The sequence below is a fragment of the Symphalangus syndactylus genome, chromosome X (assembly GCF_028878055.3).
Source record: "Symphalangus syndactylus isolate Jambi chromosome X, NHGRI_mSymSyn1-v2.1_pri, whole genome shotgun sequence".
Taxonomy (NCBI): Eukaryota; Metazoa; Chordata; class Mammalia; order Primates; family Hylobatidae; genus Symphalangus; species Symphalangus syndactylus.
In genome coordinates, this window is record NC_072447.2 from 127,869,436 (window position 1) to 127,886,474 (window position 17,039).

At 37.6% G+C, this 17,039-nt stretch overlaps 1 protein-coding gene across 2 annotated transcripts in view; it reads right to left on the reverse strand.

Annotated features, from left to right (window-relative positions):
* Positions 1 to 17,039, reverse strand: part of TENM1 (teneurin transmembrane protein 1) — an 815,747-nt gene that overhangs the window by 145,082 nt on the left and 653,626 nt on the right. For both annotated transcript variants that reach the window (XM_055269101.2, XM_055269106.2), the window contains one exon: positions 5,869 to 5,988. In XM_055269101.2, the coding sequence (XP_055125076.1) occupies positions 5,869 to 5,988 (120 nt within the window). The remainder of the gene's footprint in view (positions 1 to 5,868; positions 5,989 to 17,039) is intronic.

The window sequence follows — 17,039 nt, forward strand, 5'->3', positions numbered from 1 at the left end:
CTGTCTCAGCCTCCCGAGTAGCTGGGACTACAGGTGCACAGCACCATGCCAGGCTAATTTTTGAATTCTTTAGTAGGCATGGGATTTCACCATATTTGTCAGGCTGTTCTTGAACTCCTGACCTTAGGTGATTCACCCGCCTTGGCCTCCCAAAGTGCTGGGATTACAGGTGTGAGCCACTGCGCCCAGCCTGTAAACCAGTTAATTTTAACACTATCTTAAACAAAATCACTGTATGCATTTCTGCAAAGCCAAATCTGATACAGCTGCTCCCCTTATGCTAAAGATAACAGAAAGATGACCATCTAACATTTAGCAGCATCTTTGAGAATGATGCATTATTCATTTTCCAAAAAATCCATAATGTAACATAAGAAAAGTAAGGAGCCAAAAGGTTAAATATCTTGTTCAGGGTCACAAACATCGTGTCAGAAACCAGACAGTGTCTTTGACACCGCATTTGGAGAAAGATATCAGCAGAGGACAATTGTTAGGGAAAATTTCTTTGAACTCAGCTATGCCCGACCGAGCCTTCTACATTTGACTACCCTCTTTGTCCTCCTAGTCTACTTGAACCTCAGATTTAAGATCTCTGGTTGGCTTCACAATGGTTTTCGTTTTCTTTTTGTAAGACAGCCTGTAATGAACCCTGCACAACTTCACCAACAACTCCTTCTCTATCTATGACAAAGCAAGACTACCTCTGCTGTAAGCCAACTCTGTCTATCTCTAGATGTGGTCTATGACAAGACTATTGCATTGGAGCTGAACAGATTCAGATTTCATTTCATTCTGCACTAGATGGTTCTACCTTGCTTCTCTTTTAAGTATAATGACGTCTTTGAGATGATGTACTTGAGAGCATTTGAAAAGCATAAACTCCTATATAAAAAAGTAAGATAATGAGAAATTATTGTCATTTTTATCTTAAAAATGGATAAAGGGCAATATGATGTTACTTAATATTCAAGGCAACTTAAATCCACAGGAGAGAGATGCAAGCAATTGCCCGCATTAAAAAAGATCTTTCAGCAAAACACTTTTTCAATGATAAAAAGCCTTGATAGGGAATCAGACTTAATTATGGACATCTCATCACTCTCTTCCTATGACATTTATTATGTTTATTATAGTATTACCAATTGTGTTTTGTTGCAGAAATCTTGCAGATAAAGATAAATGAACAGTAACAAAGGATGGATAATACCGTGTTTTTTATTGCCGCTTTTTCGGTGAAGTAGCTTAATATTAAGGCAGTTTCCAAAAAGAGGATTTGAAGAACTGCATTAGCTACAGAAAATAATTTAGGTTTGAACTAAAAATAAAGAAAACACAAACGGTTTATGGTTTAAGACAGAGGGTCTGAATTCATAATAATACAGGAACAGTTTAAGGCAAGTGTAGTGGGGAAAATCTGACACTACTTGTCAAGAAATCTTTCCTCTAGTTCACCTTCTATGTGGATTTAAGTACGTGTCCTTGGGGAAGTTTATCTGCCTCACCCAAACCTTGACTCTTGACTCAAAATTGAAGTGCTTATTTATTTAAAAACAAAAAACAAACAGAAACATGAAAACTAAATAAACTATCCAGGTAAGAACGTAGGTGCCCAGAAATTATTCTCTCTCTTTTTAAAAAAAACTTTTGTTCTGTACTTCTGGAAAGATTACGCAGACAGGCCAGGCATCTTGTTTTGTAGAAAGAATGTGGGTTTGGTTTCATATATATCTGGGTTTGAATCCCAGCTCTGCCCTGTTAACTTTGTGTCTTTGGGCTAGTTATTTAACCTTCCTGAGATGCAGTTTTCTCATTAGTAAAATGAAGCCTCTATAATCTATCTCTTAGCTGCTATTATAAATGAATAAATGAGATAAAGACTTAAGGGTCAAGCATATAGTAGGAACTCAACAACTGTTACCTTTTTTCTCAAATCAGATTTGAGAAATTTTTTTGTAGTTCAAGTGAACTATAGGTCAGCTTTTGATTATTTCCATGAGCAGATACTGATTTTCAAGGTCTCCTTGGGACTTCCCTTAGGCTTCTTATGATGGTTCACTTTATATCTCTACTTGCCTAGGTTATAGTTCTGAGTTATTTAATGAAACACCAATCTAGGTATTGCTGTGGAGGTCTTTTGGAGATGTGGCTAATATCTACAATCAGTTGAATTTAAGTAAAGGAGATGATCCTTGATAATGTGGGTGGGCAAAACTGTTTCTGTGAGGAAGAAGAAATTCTGCCTTAAGACCACTGCATCTCTTTCCTGAGAGTTTCCAGTCTTCTAGCCTGCCCGACAGATTTCAGACTTGCCAATTCCCACAATATTATAAGCAAATTCCTTGGAATAAATCCCTCTCTCAATACAATATTATCAATATCTATATCTATGTCATATTTCGTTTCCCTGGAAAGCCCCGACTGACACACTTCTCATCTTTCCACCTCGCAGTTATACACAGTAAACACTGCCTGGCTGACTCATTAATTGACATGGAGACGGAAGGTGGAACTGTGGCCAGAGATCCATCTAAACCATTTCCAATGCCAAATAGAATGCTCTCTGAATGATTACTTCTTTGGGATTTCTCCCACCACAAAACACCTCCATTTGTATGGGCCATTAAGAACAGGTTATTAAGTCATATGAGAGTGGATATAAAAGACCCAAGGGAGAGGATTTATTTGTTTGGAGATTGTTATCAACACATAAGTCCAACCAATCCTATCTACGGATGGAAGGCTATTGACACCTATGCAAATTGCTTATCTCTCTCTGCCTCATGGTATCCATAAATGAATAAACTTTTGCCTTGAGGAGAATCAAAGGGAACCCTCTCTTCATCTTCTAGTCTTCAGAACAAAGTTCTTGAGACCTTTAATACTTCTCAAGAACCTTCTAAGAATGTCGTCACGTCACCTGTTTTGCTTATCATTAGCTGAACTATTTACAAATAGTTCTGTTTCAACACTTGACTGAGTACTGGTTATGTATCTAAGTTGAAGGTGGTAAATCATAGAAGAAAAGAGCAAGATTACTTGGGTTTAAATCTTGAACTCTATCCTTATTATCTGGATAAATTTTCTCATACAACAAATGGGGAGGATGATAATAATGATATTTATCTCACATAGTTGTGAGGATGAAAACAGACATTCATGAAAGTGTCTAACATACAGTAGACACTCATAAACATTCACCTTTCCTTTAGAATAGGCTTTTTTCTTTTCTGCTAAGTAGTCCCTTCTCTATGTGAGTATCTAATCTCTTCATACTTTTAAAGGGCTCAGTCTTTCAACACCATCCTTCCTTCTGCTTTGAATAAATTACTTTGGTCCCATGATCTAGACCTTTTCTGGTTCTTTAGGGAAACTTGTCAGTTTACTTTTGCAAGTAGTTGATAATGGGGGTAAATATTTCTACATCCCACATGACATATTTGCATTCAACGGGGACTTTGAGAGAGCTGATAGCTTCACCCAAAGCAGTGATACCATTGGTGAAAATTATAAGCACTGTGGCCGACTGGAGGGATTGAGATTTGGACATGGAGGATCCTATCAGCAACTCACATATCACACTCTCTACTAGGATCTAGATGCTAATCTCAGCCTTTCTATACTCTTTTGGCCTCAGGTATATTTTTCTTTTTTCTTTTTTTTTTTGAGACAGAGTCTCGCTTTGTTGCCCAGGCTGGAGTGCAGTGGCGTGATCTCGCCTCACTGCAACCTCCGTCTCCCGGGCTCAAGCAATTCTCCTGCCTCAGCCGCCTGAGTAGCTGGGACTATAGGCGCCCGCCACCACGCCCAGGTAATTTTTTTTTTTTTTTGTATTTTTAGTAGAGACGGGGTTTCACCGTGTTAGCCAGGCCAGTCTCGATCTCCTGACCTCGTGATCCGCCCGCCTCAGCCTCCCAAAGTGCTGGGATTACAGGCGTGAGCCACCATCCCTGGCCGACCTCAGGTATATTTTTCTTATGATTTTCTACTTTTAAAATGTACTTACTCAAACTGAGGTAGCAACAAGCAGAGACATATAAATGGAAACTGTCATCACACTGTCACTTTATGTCCAAGAAATGACAGTGGAACAGTCTGGTTGGCATTTGGGGCCGATATTTTGAATGCTTACACCTTTATGGAGCCTGAGGGGAGTTATTGCTAGAGGGGATTCTGACTAGTATCTGTCATCTACATAAACTCAGGTCTCACTGTGAATTCAGCAGAGGAGGGGCTTGGGGCATTTCACTTAAAACTAAAGACACAAAAATAACAACAAAGATTACCCTCTTTAATGTTCCCTGTAAACGTGCACAAACATTTTTAGACTTTTTAGGTATCAAGATTCTTTTAGGTTCTTGTGTGAATATCAAATAATTCACCGAAACCTTTGTATGTAAGCTAAAAAAACGAGGGCTTATCAGGCCTCCATGAGAAGTCAAAGTCAAATGTCTCAGAAGATGTATTCTATTTAGAGAAATAACCCATTTCGCAATTTATGGCATATGGTTGAAGATGTTTGCAAGGGTGAGGCTAGTTTTAAGCACCAGTCACTGGTGAGTGCACTACCAAAATTCCGTTATTCAATCTAATTGGGAGAAAGACCCATTTGAATTAATAGAGAACTCTGATTATAGAATATTTGAAAGGAAATGAAGTTATATATATATATATATATATATATATATATATATATATATGTGCATATATATGTACATATATGTGTGTGCTACCAAAGTAGTTCTGCTGAGCTTGTTATAATGAAGAGATGGTTAGTTAGTAATAAGCAATATAATTTATACATAAATAATTTATATAATTTACTAAAGTCCTTAAGAACAGTTTATTTTCTTAAGTAGGCTAAAACTCTTTCTTATTATCTTTTTAAACTAATTTTTTATAAGTACTTTCTTGACAGGCTCTTGGAAAAATAAATCCGGCATAACCCAAGTTGAACAATTAACATTTCTGAAGTGTCTAGGACTAATAAGGTTTGATTGTGGGTTCTTGAAATGAGATAGTTTCTCACAGTGTGATAAAGCTCCAAGCCAACAGGTCTTTTTTTGCGTATGATTATTGAAGTGGCTTGTTATGAGTAGGACATTTTAAGGGTAGTCACCTGGAGACTAGGGCACCTCAAAGCCATTATTACAGAGTCCCTGAGAGTCATAAATAGGTACCTTTAAGCTGGACACATGGGCCTATTGACTCAAATATTCTGAATCAATGTCTGTCTAAATGACAGCAACAAAAATGTTGTTGGGAGCAAATCCTTTTCCAGGATGGGAAGGTTTTACTTCAAGGTCTTGCTTCTCAGATCTTAGAGAACCCCCTTAGAGAGCAGCCTGGTGGTTGATGCTTCAGGATAAATCACTATAATTAAGTAGTCTGGCCAAGCTTGTCTATCAGTTGCAGCCAATAGTCAAATAGGCAGCCTAGGGAGGACGCATTTTTAAAGCTTCTCCATTAATGTGGTGGAATTCTGTACTTTTGGAAGAAATATTTTGGATGCATTCATTTCTGAAATATTTGGGGGTTACTGTGGAAAAATAGCCTATGTGTTCCATAGTTCCTTATTTATCATTTGCATAATGTCACTGATCTTTGAAGTTGGATTTATAGATGGAATTAGATAAAGGATAGAAAACTTTTCACATGGCCTGGGTTTCAAGAAGACTCGAGAAAGATTAGAAGAGGAATCCAGTTTGAATTAATTAGGAAATAGAGGAAATAAATATCACCAATGACTTTTTGAGATATAACTTGAAGAAAGATGGGTTTACCATCACTGTATCATCTGAGCCCTGGTTTTACCCCTGGCTAGAAGTCAGTAATTGGCCCCCACAATGATCAGAAACAACACTGACATACCTTCCATCTTGCCGGCTGATGGTAAACCCATAATCACTGTGGTGCAAGAAACTGACATTCACTCCCACCAGAGGAGTTCCATCTACGGCCACCACTTGGCCTCGAATCACACAGGCACGCCTGCAACACAAGACCAAAGGCGAACAGAAAAGCATGTTGAGACTAGATTCTAGAAATCAAGTTGTAGAAACTTTGGAAAACAGTCAAGTGTAACAAAGAAAACAATAATTTCACCAACCAGTAGAAAACTACTAGTAACATTCTGGGGAGGAGTTTTTTTTTTTTTTTTCCCCATCAAAATCAGAATCATACTAAGTATGGTTCTGAATCCAGATATTTTAAGGATAAAGGCATATTATTAATATTATCCAATGTATTTAGAAATTCCTTAATATATCATTTTTGTTATTATATAATACACCCTTAAATTAGTATCCTATAACTTGCTTAACCTACCCCTGATCTTCGGACATTTTGTTGTTTCTTAATTTTTTTCTGCCTTAAATTTCTTATTATTTCCTGTGGGAGAGTCCTAGTTGTGGAATGATACTTTTCTCTTATCAAAATTAAAGTTAATTACATTAGTTAATACATAACTATATTGTAAGATAAGACTAAAGTCCCTACTGACCGCCTTTTTCCTACTTCTTGGTGTTCTCATCAGAGGTAATCAGCACTATTAGTTTGTTGTGTGCATTTTCTATGCATTTACATATATAGTATGAATATTTTTAAGCCTCCTGATACACACTGCCAAAGTGCCTTTTTCTGGTAAAACAACCAGCCAACCAAACAAACAAATTTAGTTGAGCACACTTTAAGTTAAAGTCTGCAAAAGAGACATGATCCCTGACAATGGTATACTGCTTTTCTTGCCTAATTTAAATAAAATATTTCAAGACACTTTCCCTTTAAACAAATGAGTCTCATCCCTACTAAAAAATGGAATTCCATTAAACTAGTCCCTAAACAGGGCTCTCTTTCAGGGACATAGTCCACTAAAATGTACGAGACTTTCAGCGCTAGCCTGGCTGACAAGCTGTAACAAATTTCAGGAGGCTGGCGGTTAAGAGTACCCTGGGACAAATCCCAAGCAAGGACTTTTTTTCCACTGGTCTGCTGTTATTTGGGGAGGAAGGGACAGTTTTTTCACCAGAGTTTAATCCTAGTCTTGGCAGCCCTGAGCTCTTGGACATGAGTTTTGTAGCTGGAGCTGGCAGGGTTGAGGAAGGTTGAGCAGGGTCAGTGATTTTTCCTAGGGCATCAATGCCACCTTTTTTTCTGTTTTCTTTTCTTTTCTTTTTTTTTTCTTTTCTTTTTTTTTTTTTAACCAAGTGGGATTCTGGGTATCCAGGGCAGCTCAATCTTGGATTAAAGGGGACCATGTTATTCAGACAAACATGGCATTTCAGAGTAATCCTAATCATTTCATCCTGGAATTATACATTCTTTTAACAGAATCAGAAAGTAAAGGGAGGGATGTAAAGGCTCATGGCCACAAACATCAATTTGAGAGAAAGTAAAACACCTTTGAATAAGCTACAGATGGTAGCTTATAATAAGCCAAAGTTGGTTGTATATGTTTTAGCCAATAAACCTCACTACTAAATTCTGTTGCAATCAGAGGAATTGGTTATAAGTTATGCTAATAGGATTTATCCTGTTCTACGTAAGGCCTTTCCCAACAAAAGTTACAAGCCATTAAGTATTATGCAAAGTAAGATAGTGTAATTGTTGCTATTAGTGTTTGTATTTTCTGAACTCTCAGACCAACATTCATAGCTCTGTGACATAGATCAGTGGCTTTTTTCCAGTGAGCTGTCCATTTTATGAATTATGTAAATCATGGTTCTGAGTGGCATGCAAATGGCATACTGGCACTTGCTTTGCCATGTTTGATTGTCCCAATTTCTGTATCATTTTGAAATCCCATTTGTTCTAATAGAGAAGACATTTGAAGTCACTGAGTTCTGGATTTTGAACTAATTCTGGCAGGTCTGGTCCCAGGTTCTAAGTCCAATGTAACAAGAAATGAAAATAAAAGGACATCTCTGATTTTATACAGTAACCTTTTAGATGTCTTTACAGAGCAACTTTTGACAAGGTGGGTGTAGATTGAATGGAAACAAGCTGAGAAAATCTGCAAATGACATATGGATTGGTTCCAGGGGGGCTGTGAAGAGACTGTAGTGATGCCAAACAATTTAGAAATTAGTTAAGCATTGTTTCCTGAGCTCTCAATGCTGTTAGCTGCTTTGGGAGTATGGTGGGGGTTAGTTATTACCTTGCCAAGCCTCTACCAGTTAACAAGGTGGCCTTTACAACAATAACACCTACCTAGGTGCTTGCTGATTCCCTATTGGCAAGACAATTCCAAATTCACTCTTTTTATTTGCTCACATTAATCTAGACATTGTGTCTTTCCACAGCTGTACTAGGCTCAATTATTTTTGTTTTTATTTTGTCAAGCCTAGTTGGCATTATTTTCTCATATTTTATGACACACACAGACCTGTCTCTTCTCTCTGCTGTTCTTTTATTTTCTATATGGCTTATATTTATGAAGGATCCAAGCTGGTGAGTGAAAGTCTCATAAAAGTTATCATTATTCTGTGCATTTCCCTTGTATTCCTCTCTTCCTTCATTCTGTAATCTCGTTCTGAGTAGACTTGTCTTTTGACTCTTCTGCTTCTTAATATTCCTCATGTTTTATGAAGCACGCAGATTTGTGTGATAACGACTCATCAAAGTCATCATTACTCAAGACATTGTCTACCTGTTCTTCTTTTCATTCATTTCACTCTTCATCTCTCATAAATAATGCTCAGACTTGTCTTTCAACTCCCCTACTTTCTTATTCCTCATATTTTATGATCCACACAAACTTACAGCATATGATAAAGCCCCATAAAACTTATATTCTACATTTATCAGTATTGAACTCCCTTTGTAATGTATTAGACTTTAAATGTTCTAAGATTCCCTGTATCTTGCTGCATTTGTTCCCATTATTTATACACTCCATGTCATCCATTTTTCACGAGAATAACTCTTAGGTCTTTTTATTCCTGGATTACTAGTACTTACTTTAATCTTTGAACAATATCAGTCATCCAGTGTCAGTTTAAATTGTCTAAATTTCAGGACAGTATTAAAGTATTCTTTTTAATTTGCAGTAATCTTGACTGACACTGCATGAAGAAATTTAGGAAAAATCTACTTCTTAGGCAAACTCTCCATTTCAAAAAGAAAGCTCTTGAGTGTACTTGCTTTCCCAGGCAGGCTACATCAGCTCCAAATGGCCATTAGGGAGCCTTCATATATATTCTTTGGGAGTATGGCATATTGTGCCACTTCGTTCAGCTCAACAGCCATTTTGTGCACTCCCAGATTCTAAATTCTATTTTCTTAATAATTGTGGATGGTAGCCTTGTATCTGGTTGGTTTTTCCTGATTCCCCACAGCCACTAAAATATAGTTCCTTCCCCCCCATTTATATAAACTATTTTGATTATGCTTCTTATATCTAAGGCAGCCTGTATAGTTCATTTTTTTTCCAAAGTTAGATCCTAGCTGAGTAGTGAGGTATGTACGGCGAGGGTCTGCCTTTGATATTACCACAGTCCTGCTTTCTGTGTTTTTCCTATTCCCATTATGGTGCCTCCCTGTTTCCTCTTCCAGGGAGTCCCTGGCTTCTTCAAATCACCATTGAAATTAGTCAGCCCTACCTGGCCTGTACTTGGTCTGTCTCAAGGAAGCATCTTGAGTTCTTGAATTTTTGCCACATCAAAACTACCGTCAACCTGAGTTCTGGTCCTTAAAAATCTGTCTTTTTCTGAAACATTTTCAATTCAATAACATATAGAACTCTTCTAACTCTTTCAAGTAAGATGATAGAAGCTACTGCCTGGACTGTCATGCGGCTGGCCCTGCACATGTGTACAGCAGCTATGTGCCCGGCGTAACTGTCGTTTGTGTTGGTTTTGTGTGTCTATATGTGTGGTCTTGTGTACGCTCAATGGCAGGCATTGCATACTTTCTGTCTTTGCTTGGGCTCTCCTTTGATTCACAGACACGAATGGGATGGATGCTTTGCTTGGTTGAAACTTTGAAAACAAGAACTTCTCCCTGCTGTTGTTGGTTACAGCAAGATAACTTGAACTTAGATGGGCATGTCCAATGTGACTTTGGAAACATGCATGGGGAATATCACCCCTCACAAGTGTCTTTTTTCCTGTTCTCTAGAGAATACAGGCTGCTGCCAAGCTGTCTACCTGCTGTCACTATGCTAAGCAGCAACCCCAAAGGAACTGCTTCTCCACTTTAACTAAATGCTGAATCCTCTAGGTGTTTGGAGCTTGGTCTGAAGAACAGAGCATCTTGGGAAATGCAAGTCAGAATACACTTTACTGAGAGCTTTATTTAACTAACAAGCTGCTTGTTAGACAGTTCTGATGCAAAAGGTCTAATTCATTCTGTATTTGTTATTTTCATGGAATAGTCAAATTATCCCTAGCCTTCAATCAACTCTTGGTTCCATTCTCCTCTTCCTTTATTTGTTGTCTTTTGTCTTCGATGTCAAATCTCCGATATTCGTTTAACACCTCAGGCAACAACATTAACCTCAAGCACAATAGTTGGTTTGAAAAACAAGGCTGAAAACTAAATTGCTGAAAGAAGATGCAATTTACTACATTGTATTTCTGATTAATGTCTTTCGAAAGAAAACTGAGACTCAGGGCTAGAAAAGTTATAGCGATTTGCTTTTGTTGCTAACATGAGCATAAGCAGCCTTTGAAGGGTAACATTCAAAATCAAGGACCTAGCCAGCAGGGGATCTAGCAGCAGGTGGGCAGGTTAGGTTGTTTTTTTCCATAGGAACAGATGAAATCCTTTCTACAGCTGACAGCTCTGGTCAAAAGGTAGCACTGAGAAGGACTGGGCTGAGAGAGGCTATCTGAATCCTCTGCTCACTAGTGTTTGAATCCTGCCCTGTAAATTCCTCTTTGAATTGTCAGTTGGTTCAAGTCTCCAAGGGATAGAAATTTGTCGCATATGAGGTGTGACTGGAGGAGTCCCCTGACAGCTGTAGCTACTGGGGTCTCTGTTGGAATGCAAATACCTCTGAATAGTTAGGACACAGGGTTTGTGATGTTCCTGTTACCACTGCCATCACATAGTGAATAGAGGGGCTTCTCTTTGGAATGTAATTTTGGGATTGTGGTGTTGGTCCTCAGTCCTGTCTGATAATCTCTCTCTCTTATAGATCAGTGATTCTCAAACTTGATTGTCCATGAGAATCACTGGAAAGCCTTATTAAAACACAGATTGCTGGGTCGTATCCTCAGAGTTTCTGATTTAGTAGATCTGGTGTTGGATCATAGAATTTACATTTCTAACAAGACAAACCTTTAAGAACTGCTGCTTTAGGAAAAGCAAGGCCATAACATACTCAGCCAATTAAGGCATATGAACTCCTGGAGAGGGAGGCAGAAGGTATAAACCATAAAAAGGCAGGCAAATCAACCACTGGTTCACAATCTTACCCTTATGAAATCTGTCAGGCATGAATTTTAACTCTTCCATATAAACTTCTGGAAAAGGGTTTGCAACAACTGTAGTTTGGGGAGTCATGTTGAAACTGTCATGACAAAAGGGGTGGCTGCACTACAAGATGAACTATAGGGTCTTCAAATTCAGAGATTATAAAATGGAAATATGTTTTAGTCCAATTTATTTGTCCCAAATAAGTGTCCATTTCTCCTCCATCCTCATTATTCTTATTATACAATGCTCATACTTGTGTTATTGCACTTATCATAACCGGTCTTGGATGACAGTTTTAGATCTGTCTGCCTTTTTATTAGATAGCCAGGGCAAAAACTGTGATTCTCTTCTCTGTGTCCTTCTCAGAGCCTGATGTACACAGCACATGCTCAAGACAGGTTCATAGAATTTCAACTCAAATATTTAAAAATATAGTTGTAAGATCCTTGCAACCTATGCTCATGGCACTGCTTCAAGCAAGGGCTTCAGTGACTACGTTGAGATTCCTATGTAACAGATGCCTTACACTTTATTTATTAGAAGCCAACACTCTGGATTGAGCATTATGACAGTCTCATCAGGAGTGTTTTGTTTGATACTTGACTATTTTAGGGAATTAAACAGTACCTATTGTGATCGGGAAGATGAAATGAATAGTCTTCAAATGCTTAATTTATGCACACTAGCCCCATTCCTCCTTTATATATTATTATATAATTACTATTTGCTATTTTATAATTTAAATGCGTTTGGGACTTCTAATATCCAGATATTTTGGAGGTTTCCTTACAACACATGCTACTTTTGATATATGTTATTTAACCTGGTACAGCACTATGAAAACACTTAATGTTATAGCATAAACCTATTTCCATGTTCTGAAAATTCAAATGCAGTGAATGTTCATATGCAAACCCAATACAATCTCCTCATTAGTTTTTATTTTAATATGGTGGGTTGATTTAATCCTACTCAGTTGGTCACTGCCCCAAATAAACAATGCCTACCAAGTGGGTAGCATTAAAAGCAGCTGGGAGCAGCATTAGCCATCAACATTCTAGGACTCTGGGAAAGGTGGTGCTATTGAAAATGCAGATAGATTTTTAAGCAGAATTATTTTCCTCATGGCTAGTGATGTTTCAAGTAAAACAAAATGGGGGCACTCACCCTGAGGTAGGGTGGCTATTTTCCCATCTGCCTTGGTAATTGCTTGTCAAAAGTAGGCTTGCTTTGGAGGCCTGAGATCCCCAAAGTAATGGGAAAAAGATCAAGTGTTTTGAAGCAATAAGAAAACTGACGACACAGTCACATTTTCAGGACTGCGTAAGTGCCAGTTTGCTTCATTTAGACACATGATTATTTTCGTCCAGAATTTGAATCCTGAAATATTTGTCCTGTAAGCCCTTGCAACTCTTAAATAGTCTGAAGTTAGTTTTTCCTTTAAAATTTTTGGTTTGTTTTTTTGCTTGTTCTACACATGACTCAAATGTTTTATCTTTGCAATCAGCCTTATAGGGTTTTGTTAACCTCATTAACCTCTCTTGTCACTTCTCTGAATCTGCTTTTCGACTAATGGATAGTCATTAAATATAGGACAGATCCTTCTTGTTGGCCATCTCCTGGGCATATATTACTCTTCCCTCCACAGAGGAAAAAGTGCGTCCTTGCTCTAGCCACAGCTGTGTTCTAGCTCTGGCTTGCTAGTAACCACCATTGTGACTTTTCCTAAGAAACAGAATTAACTCTTAGCTCTGTTTGCCCTTTATGTAGGGTGGGAATGATCTTCCTTCCCTTGACCTCTCCCCGGTTACCTCACAAAGATGTCATCATAGTAAAATTACCCAGTAAAATGATCACTTTTGAACTAGGCCTTTCAAATTCTATTGTTATGTACCCTGATAATTATTAGATACATATGTTGTATAAATAAAATATTTATTATACTATGAATCAGGTACTACGCCAGATACTTTCCTTACCTTATTTCATTTAATGTCCACATAACCCTGAGTAGGTAAAGCTATTAGGCCCATTTAAAAAATGAAGAAACAGACTCAGAGAAGTTAAAAGTTTTGCGCTTAACACAGCTCATAAGTGGTGGAGGGGTGGAGATCTCTTGACCTGGCCTCCAAAGAGCCTGAGCTGTATTGCAGATCTTTCTGAGTCAAGATATAAACAATATGGCTACAAATGAAAAGAAAGTGATCACCTACAAAGATGGTGCTATCTACAGAATTATCGCGACCTGGAGAAATTTACCAACTGCTGAGCACTTCCTATGTGGAGTGTGTGTAGTGGAGATGAGCTACAGCATGTCATTTGTTCTTTCTACCCAAACTTGCGTTCACTTTGTCCTCTCCAGGGACAAAATGAGATGACAGAACCAGCTAGAGAGTCATTACAAGCAAATAGTATGACTGAGTAGTAGGTAATAAGGATTTGAGCCTTTTAACTTTAGATCCTAATGGAGCAGCAAGTAGGATAGATAAAATATTAGAAAATACCTATTCATGCTGAGATAAGTTGTAGGCAGCTACTGGTATCATTAATTATAATTATGAAGCATCTCAGAACAACTGAGTTTCAAAGTATCATAAATAATCAGTTGGAACAGCCTTTGAAGATTTGTGTTCTGATTTTTCATTCTTCTTTGCCCAAGAGCATTTGCAAAGAGGTGAAAGTCTCACACTGTTTCTTTTTGGTACCTTTAGGTGTTGACTGCTGATTTCAGGAGACAGTCAGCACTATAAATCTGGGAACCTTCTGCACTTTGTAATTTTTTAAATATGTCTTGAACATGTGTTTTCTGAATTTTAGCATTAGACAGTATAGTCTGAAAATCAAGAGATCCCATCTTCAGTAACACCTTTCACATGAAGATCAAAGTGCTTTATTAGCAAGTAGCAACAACCTTACTTCCCAATTAGCACAACAACTTCAGAGGTGATAAGCAAAGGAGATTGCTCAGGAAAAGCAACAGGGACAGACAAACAGAATAACAGGTAACCACGGCCAATCCAAAACACACTGGAATTCTTTTTCCAAATGTGAGCAGGTCATCTGCAGTGCCTTCCTTTAGAAAGGAAGGTGAACAGAAGGTAGATTTGAGGATGTCAATGCTCTATAAAGAGCTTACCCGATTCTTAGTCTATTCAATTTATTCAGCAATTGTCACACTGTATATTTATCAACCCCTAGTTGTGTACTTGGTATAATGTTTTTCATGTTCCTAGATTAAAAATACACAAAAATCTGCCATTAGCAAGTAGACTTAGAGGTCTTTAACAAATAGATTCATGAAAAAGCTAAACACAAGGCATATGGATTCAAATTTGTACCTCAGTGAAATTACAAATGTTTATGTTGTGGACCTTCTGGGGTTACTCGTAGATAGACAAAACTGCACATGTTAATTCTGTGAATGCTTGAATACCGTAATAGCACTATATTTCCTTTTAAATATTTTAAAATATAGGCTTGGCTTATCTTTTTAAAAATAATTCCAAATCAGTAAGTGGTTTCTCAATATTGATTTATTCTAGGATTAACACTAATTGACGAAGATCTGCTATTTTTTTCTGTCATGCATGAGTAAGTGGTCTAAGGCTGTTACTGATCTCTCTTTCCAGGTCCTATTCAGTTTGTCTGAGGTATTCAAATTTTCTCAATGTACTCCTGGAGGGCAGGCAGGCACCTCATCCATTTATCAGTAAAACCTAGTAACCAATATGCATTAATTCCTTGACAAAGGTTCGCTTTACTTTTCCATTGCATATTATGTCACAGAATTTTGATTCAACAGGCCCCTAAAAGTCAACAGCAGGCTCTAGTTTGTGTTAAAATCTACTGCACAGGGGTCCAGGTGGCAAGAAACATTTATACCAAGATCATCTAATATACAGATGAATGCGATTCAGGGTTCTGCTCTAGTGTCACCTCCTCAGAGAGGTGTCCCTGGGCCACTCTCTGTAAAATGGTCCTTCTCTGTCCCTAACCTTTATCTCACTTTACAGTATTTATACCTTCCTGACATTTACTTTTTTCATTGTTTGCCTCCCTCACTAGACTGTATGGGGAAGAGATTTTGTCCACTATAACCCAGAGCCTGGAACAGTACCTATTACTAAATGAAGAAATGAACCAAGTAAACATTATAACATTCATACATTTAAAGAGTGAAATGATTAATCTTCCCCCAATAGGGATTATCTTGAAAGGAACTGTAGGATCTATTGTTTTAAATGACTCCAAAGTGTGGTTAATGGGGATTTTTTTTCATTGTGCTAAATGGGATTTCTCTTGGATGACTGTTTTTTTTTCCTGGAATTTATGTTTGGTACACACATTTTAAATTGTAGAGAAAATTATTTATAGCCCCAAATGTCAAAGGATGAAACTATTTGCATACACTTAAGCTGTTCACTGTCCAAATAAGCTTTGTATTTTTCTTGCAAGTCATCGATAGTCTCCAGTGTGTGTCAATTTTAGCAGCTCTTCATGCTCACCTGAGCCAATTAGTCGCATCTCTGGATTATTGCTGAAAACTTCCAGGTCAGTTTCACTTCTATAATTGTTTAATGACTTTGTCTAATTTGCCAGAATACTTCTTGTCTTACAGGGCTACCTGTCTTCCCCATCGAAACAGTTGAATTTGGACTCCTGAGTTGATAAACTCCAAGCTCCTTTAGAAATCTGATGTTCCACGATCCATAGACTTACTGCAATTCATAATTATTTTAATTATTTATGTATTTACTTGATGTTTTGACTGCTTCTGCCACTACAATGTAAACTCTGTGAATAAGGGGACTGTGTTTCTTTTGTGTATCTCCAGCTGCACAGTTCCTGGCATAGAGTGAGTACTCAATAAATATTGTTGTATGAGTGAGTGAATGCATATCCTTCATCACTCTTGAAAAATGAATTGATATTAGGGTATTATATTACATTAAGAATGGCAGAAGAATCTGGTATCTCTTCTATCTTTTTCTGAGGCTGTAAAGTCCTCAGTTTCTCTGGAAATACTAATATTGTAATAAAATATATACTTAAAACAGTAATTAGTATCTGTCAATTATGGTTATTCTTAAGTCTCAGTCTTTATTCAAGATCAGCAGCTTCTGCAGCAACGACCATCTTCCTGCAACCTTCCCTCGATCTCAGTCTTGGGTCAATAGTTTGTTTTGCCATTCACAGAATCTCAAATGGTATAAATTCCCAGCTCAACTAAGGGCAGAAAGCATGTTATATTAAACAAGTTATGATGAGTAATTATGGCTATCACCAGGTATCATGACTAATCGGGAACAAGAATCAAGAATGTATTATTGAGTAGGGTATAGTAAAGGAGGATGAAGGCTTAGGTAAATAAAGAGTTTGCCAAAATTCCATGTTCGAGGCATTTGAAGTACTTCAGTTTGTTTTAGGGTACTTCTCTTTGGTTTTCTTGTGAGACAGAATAATGATGCATACCAAAGTGAGCCAGTTAGCAGCAGTCTTCCTGCTGACTTCCTGATATTGCTCCTTATATTCCACTTTTTTCTTAGCACTAAATTTTGATTATCTAACCCATTGAAAACAGAATTATTGATGCATACACAAAATCATAAATGATGTCAATTACT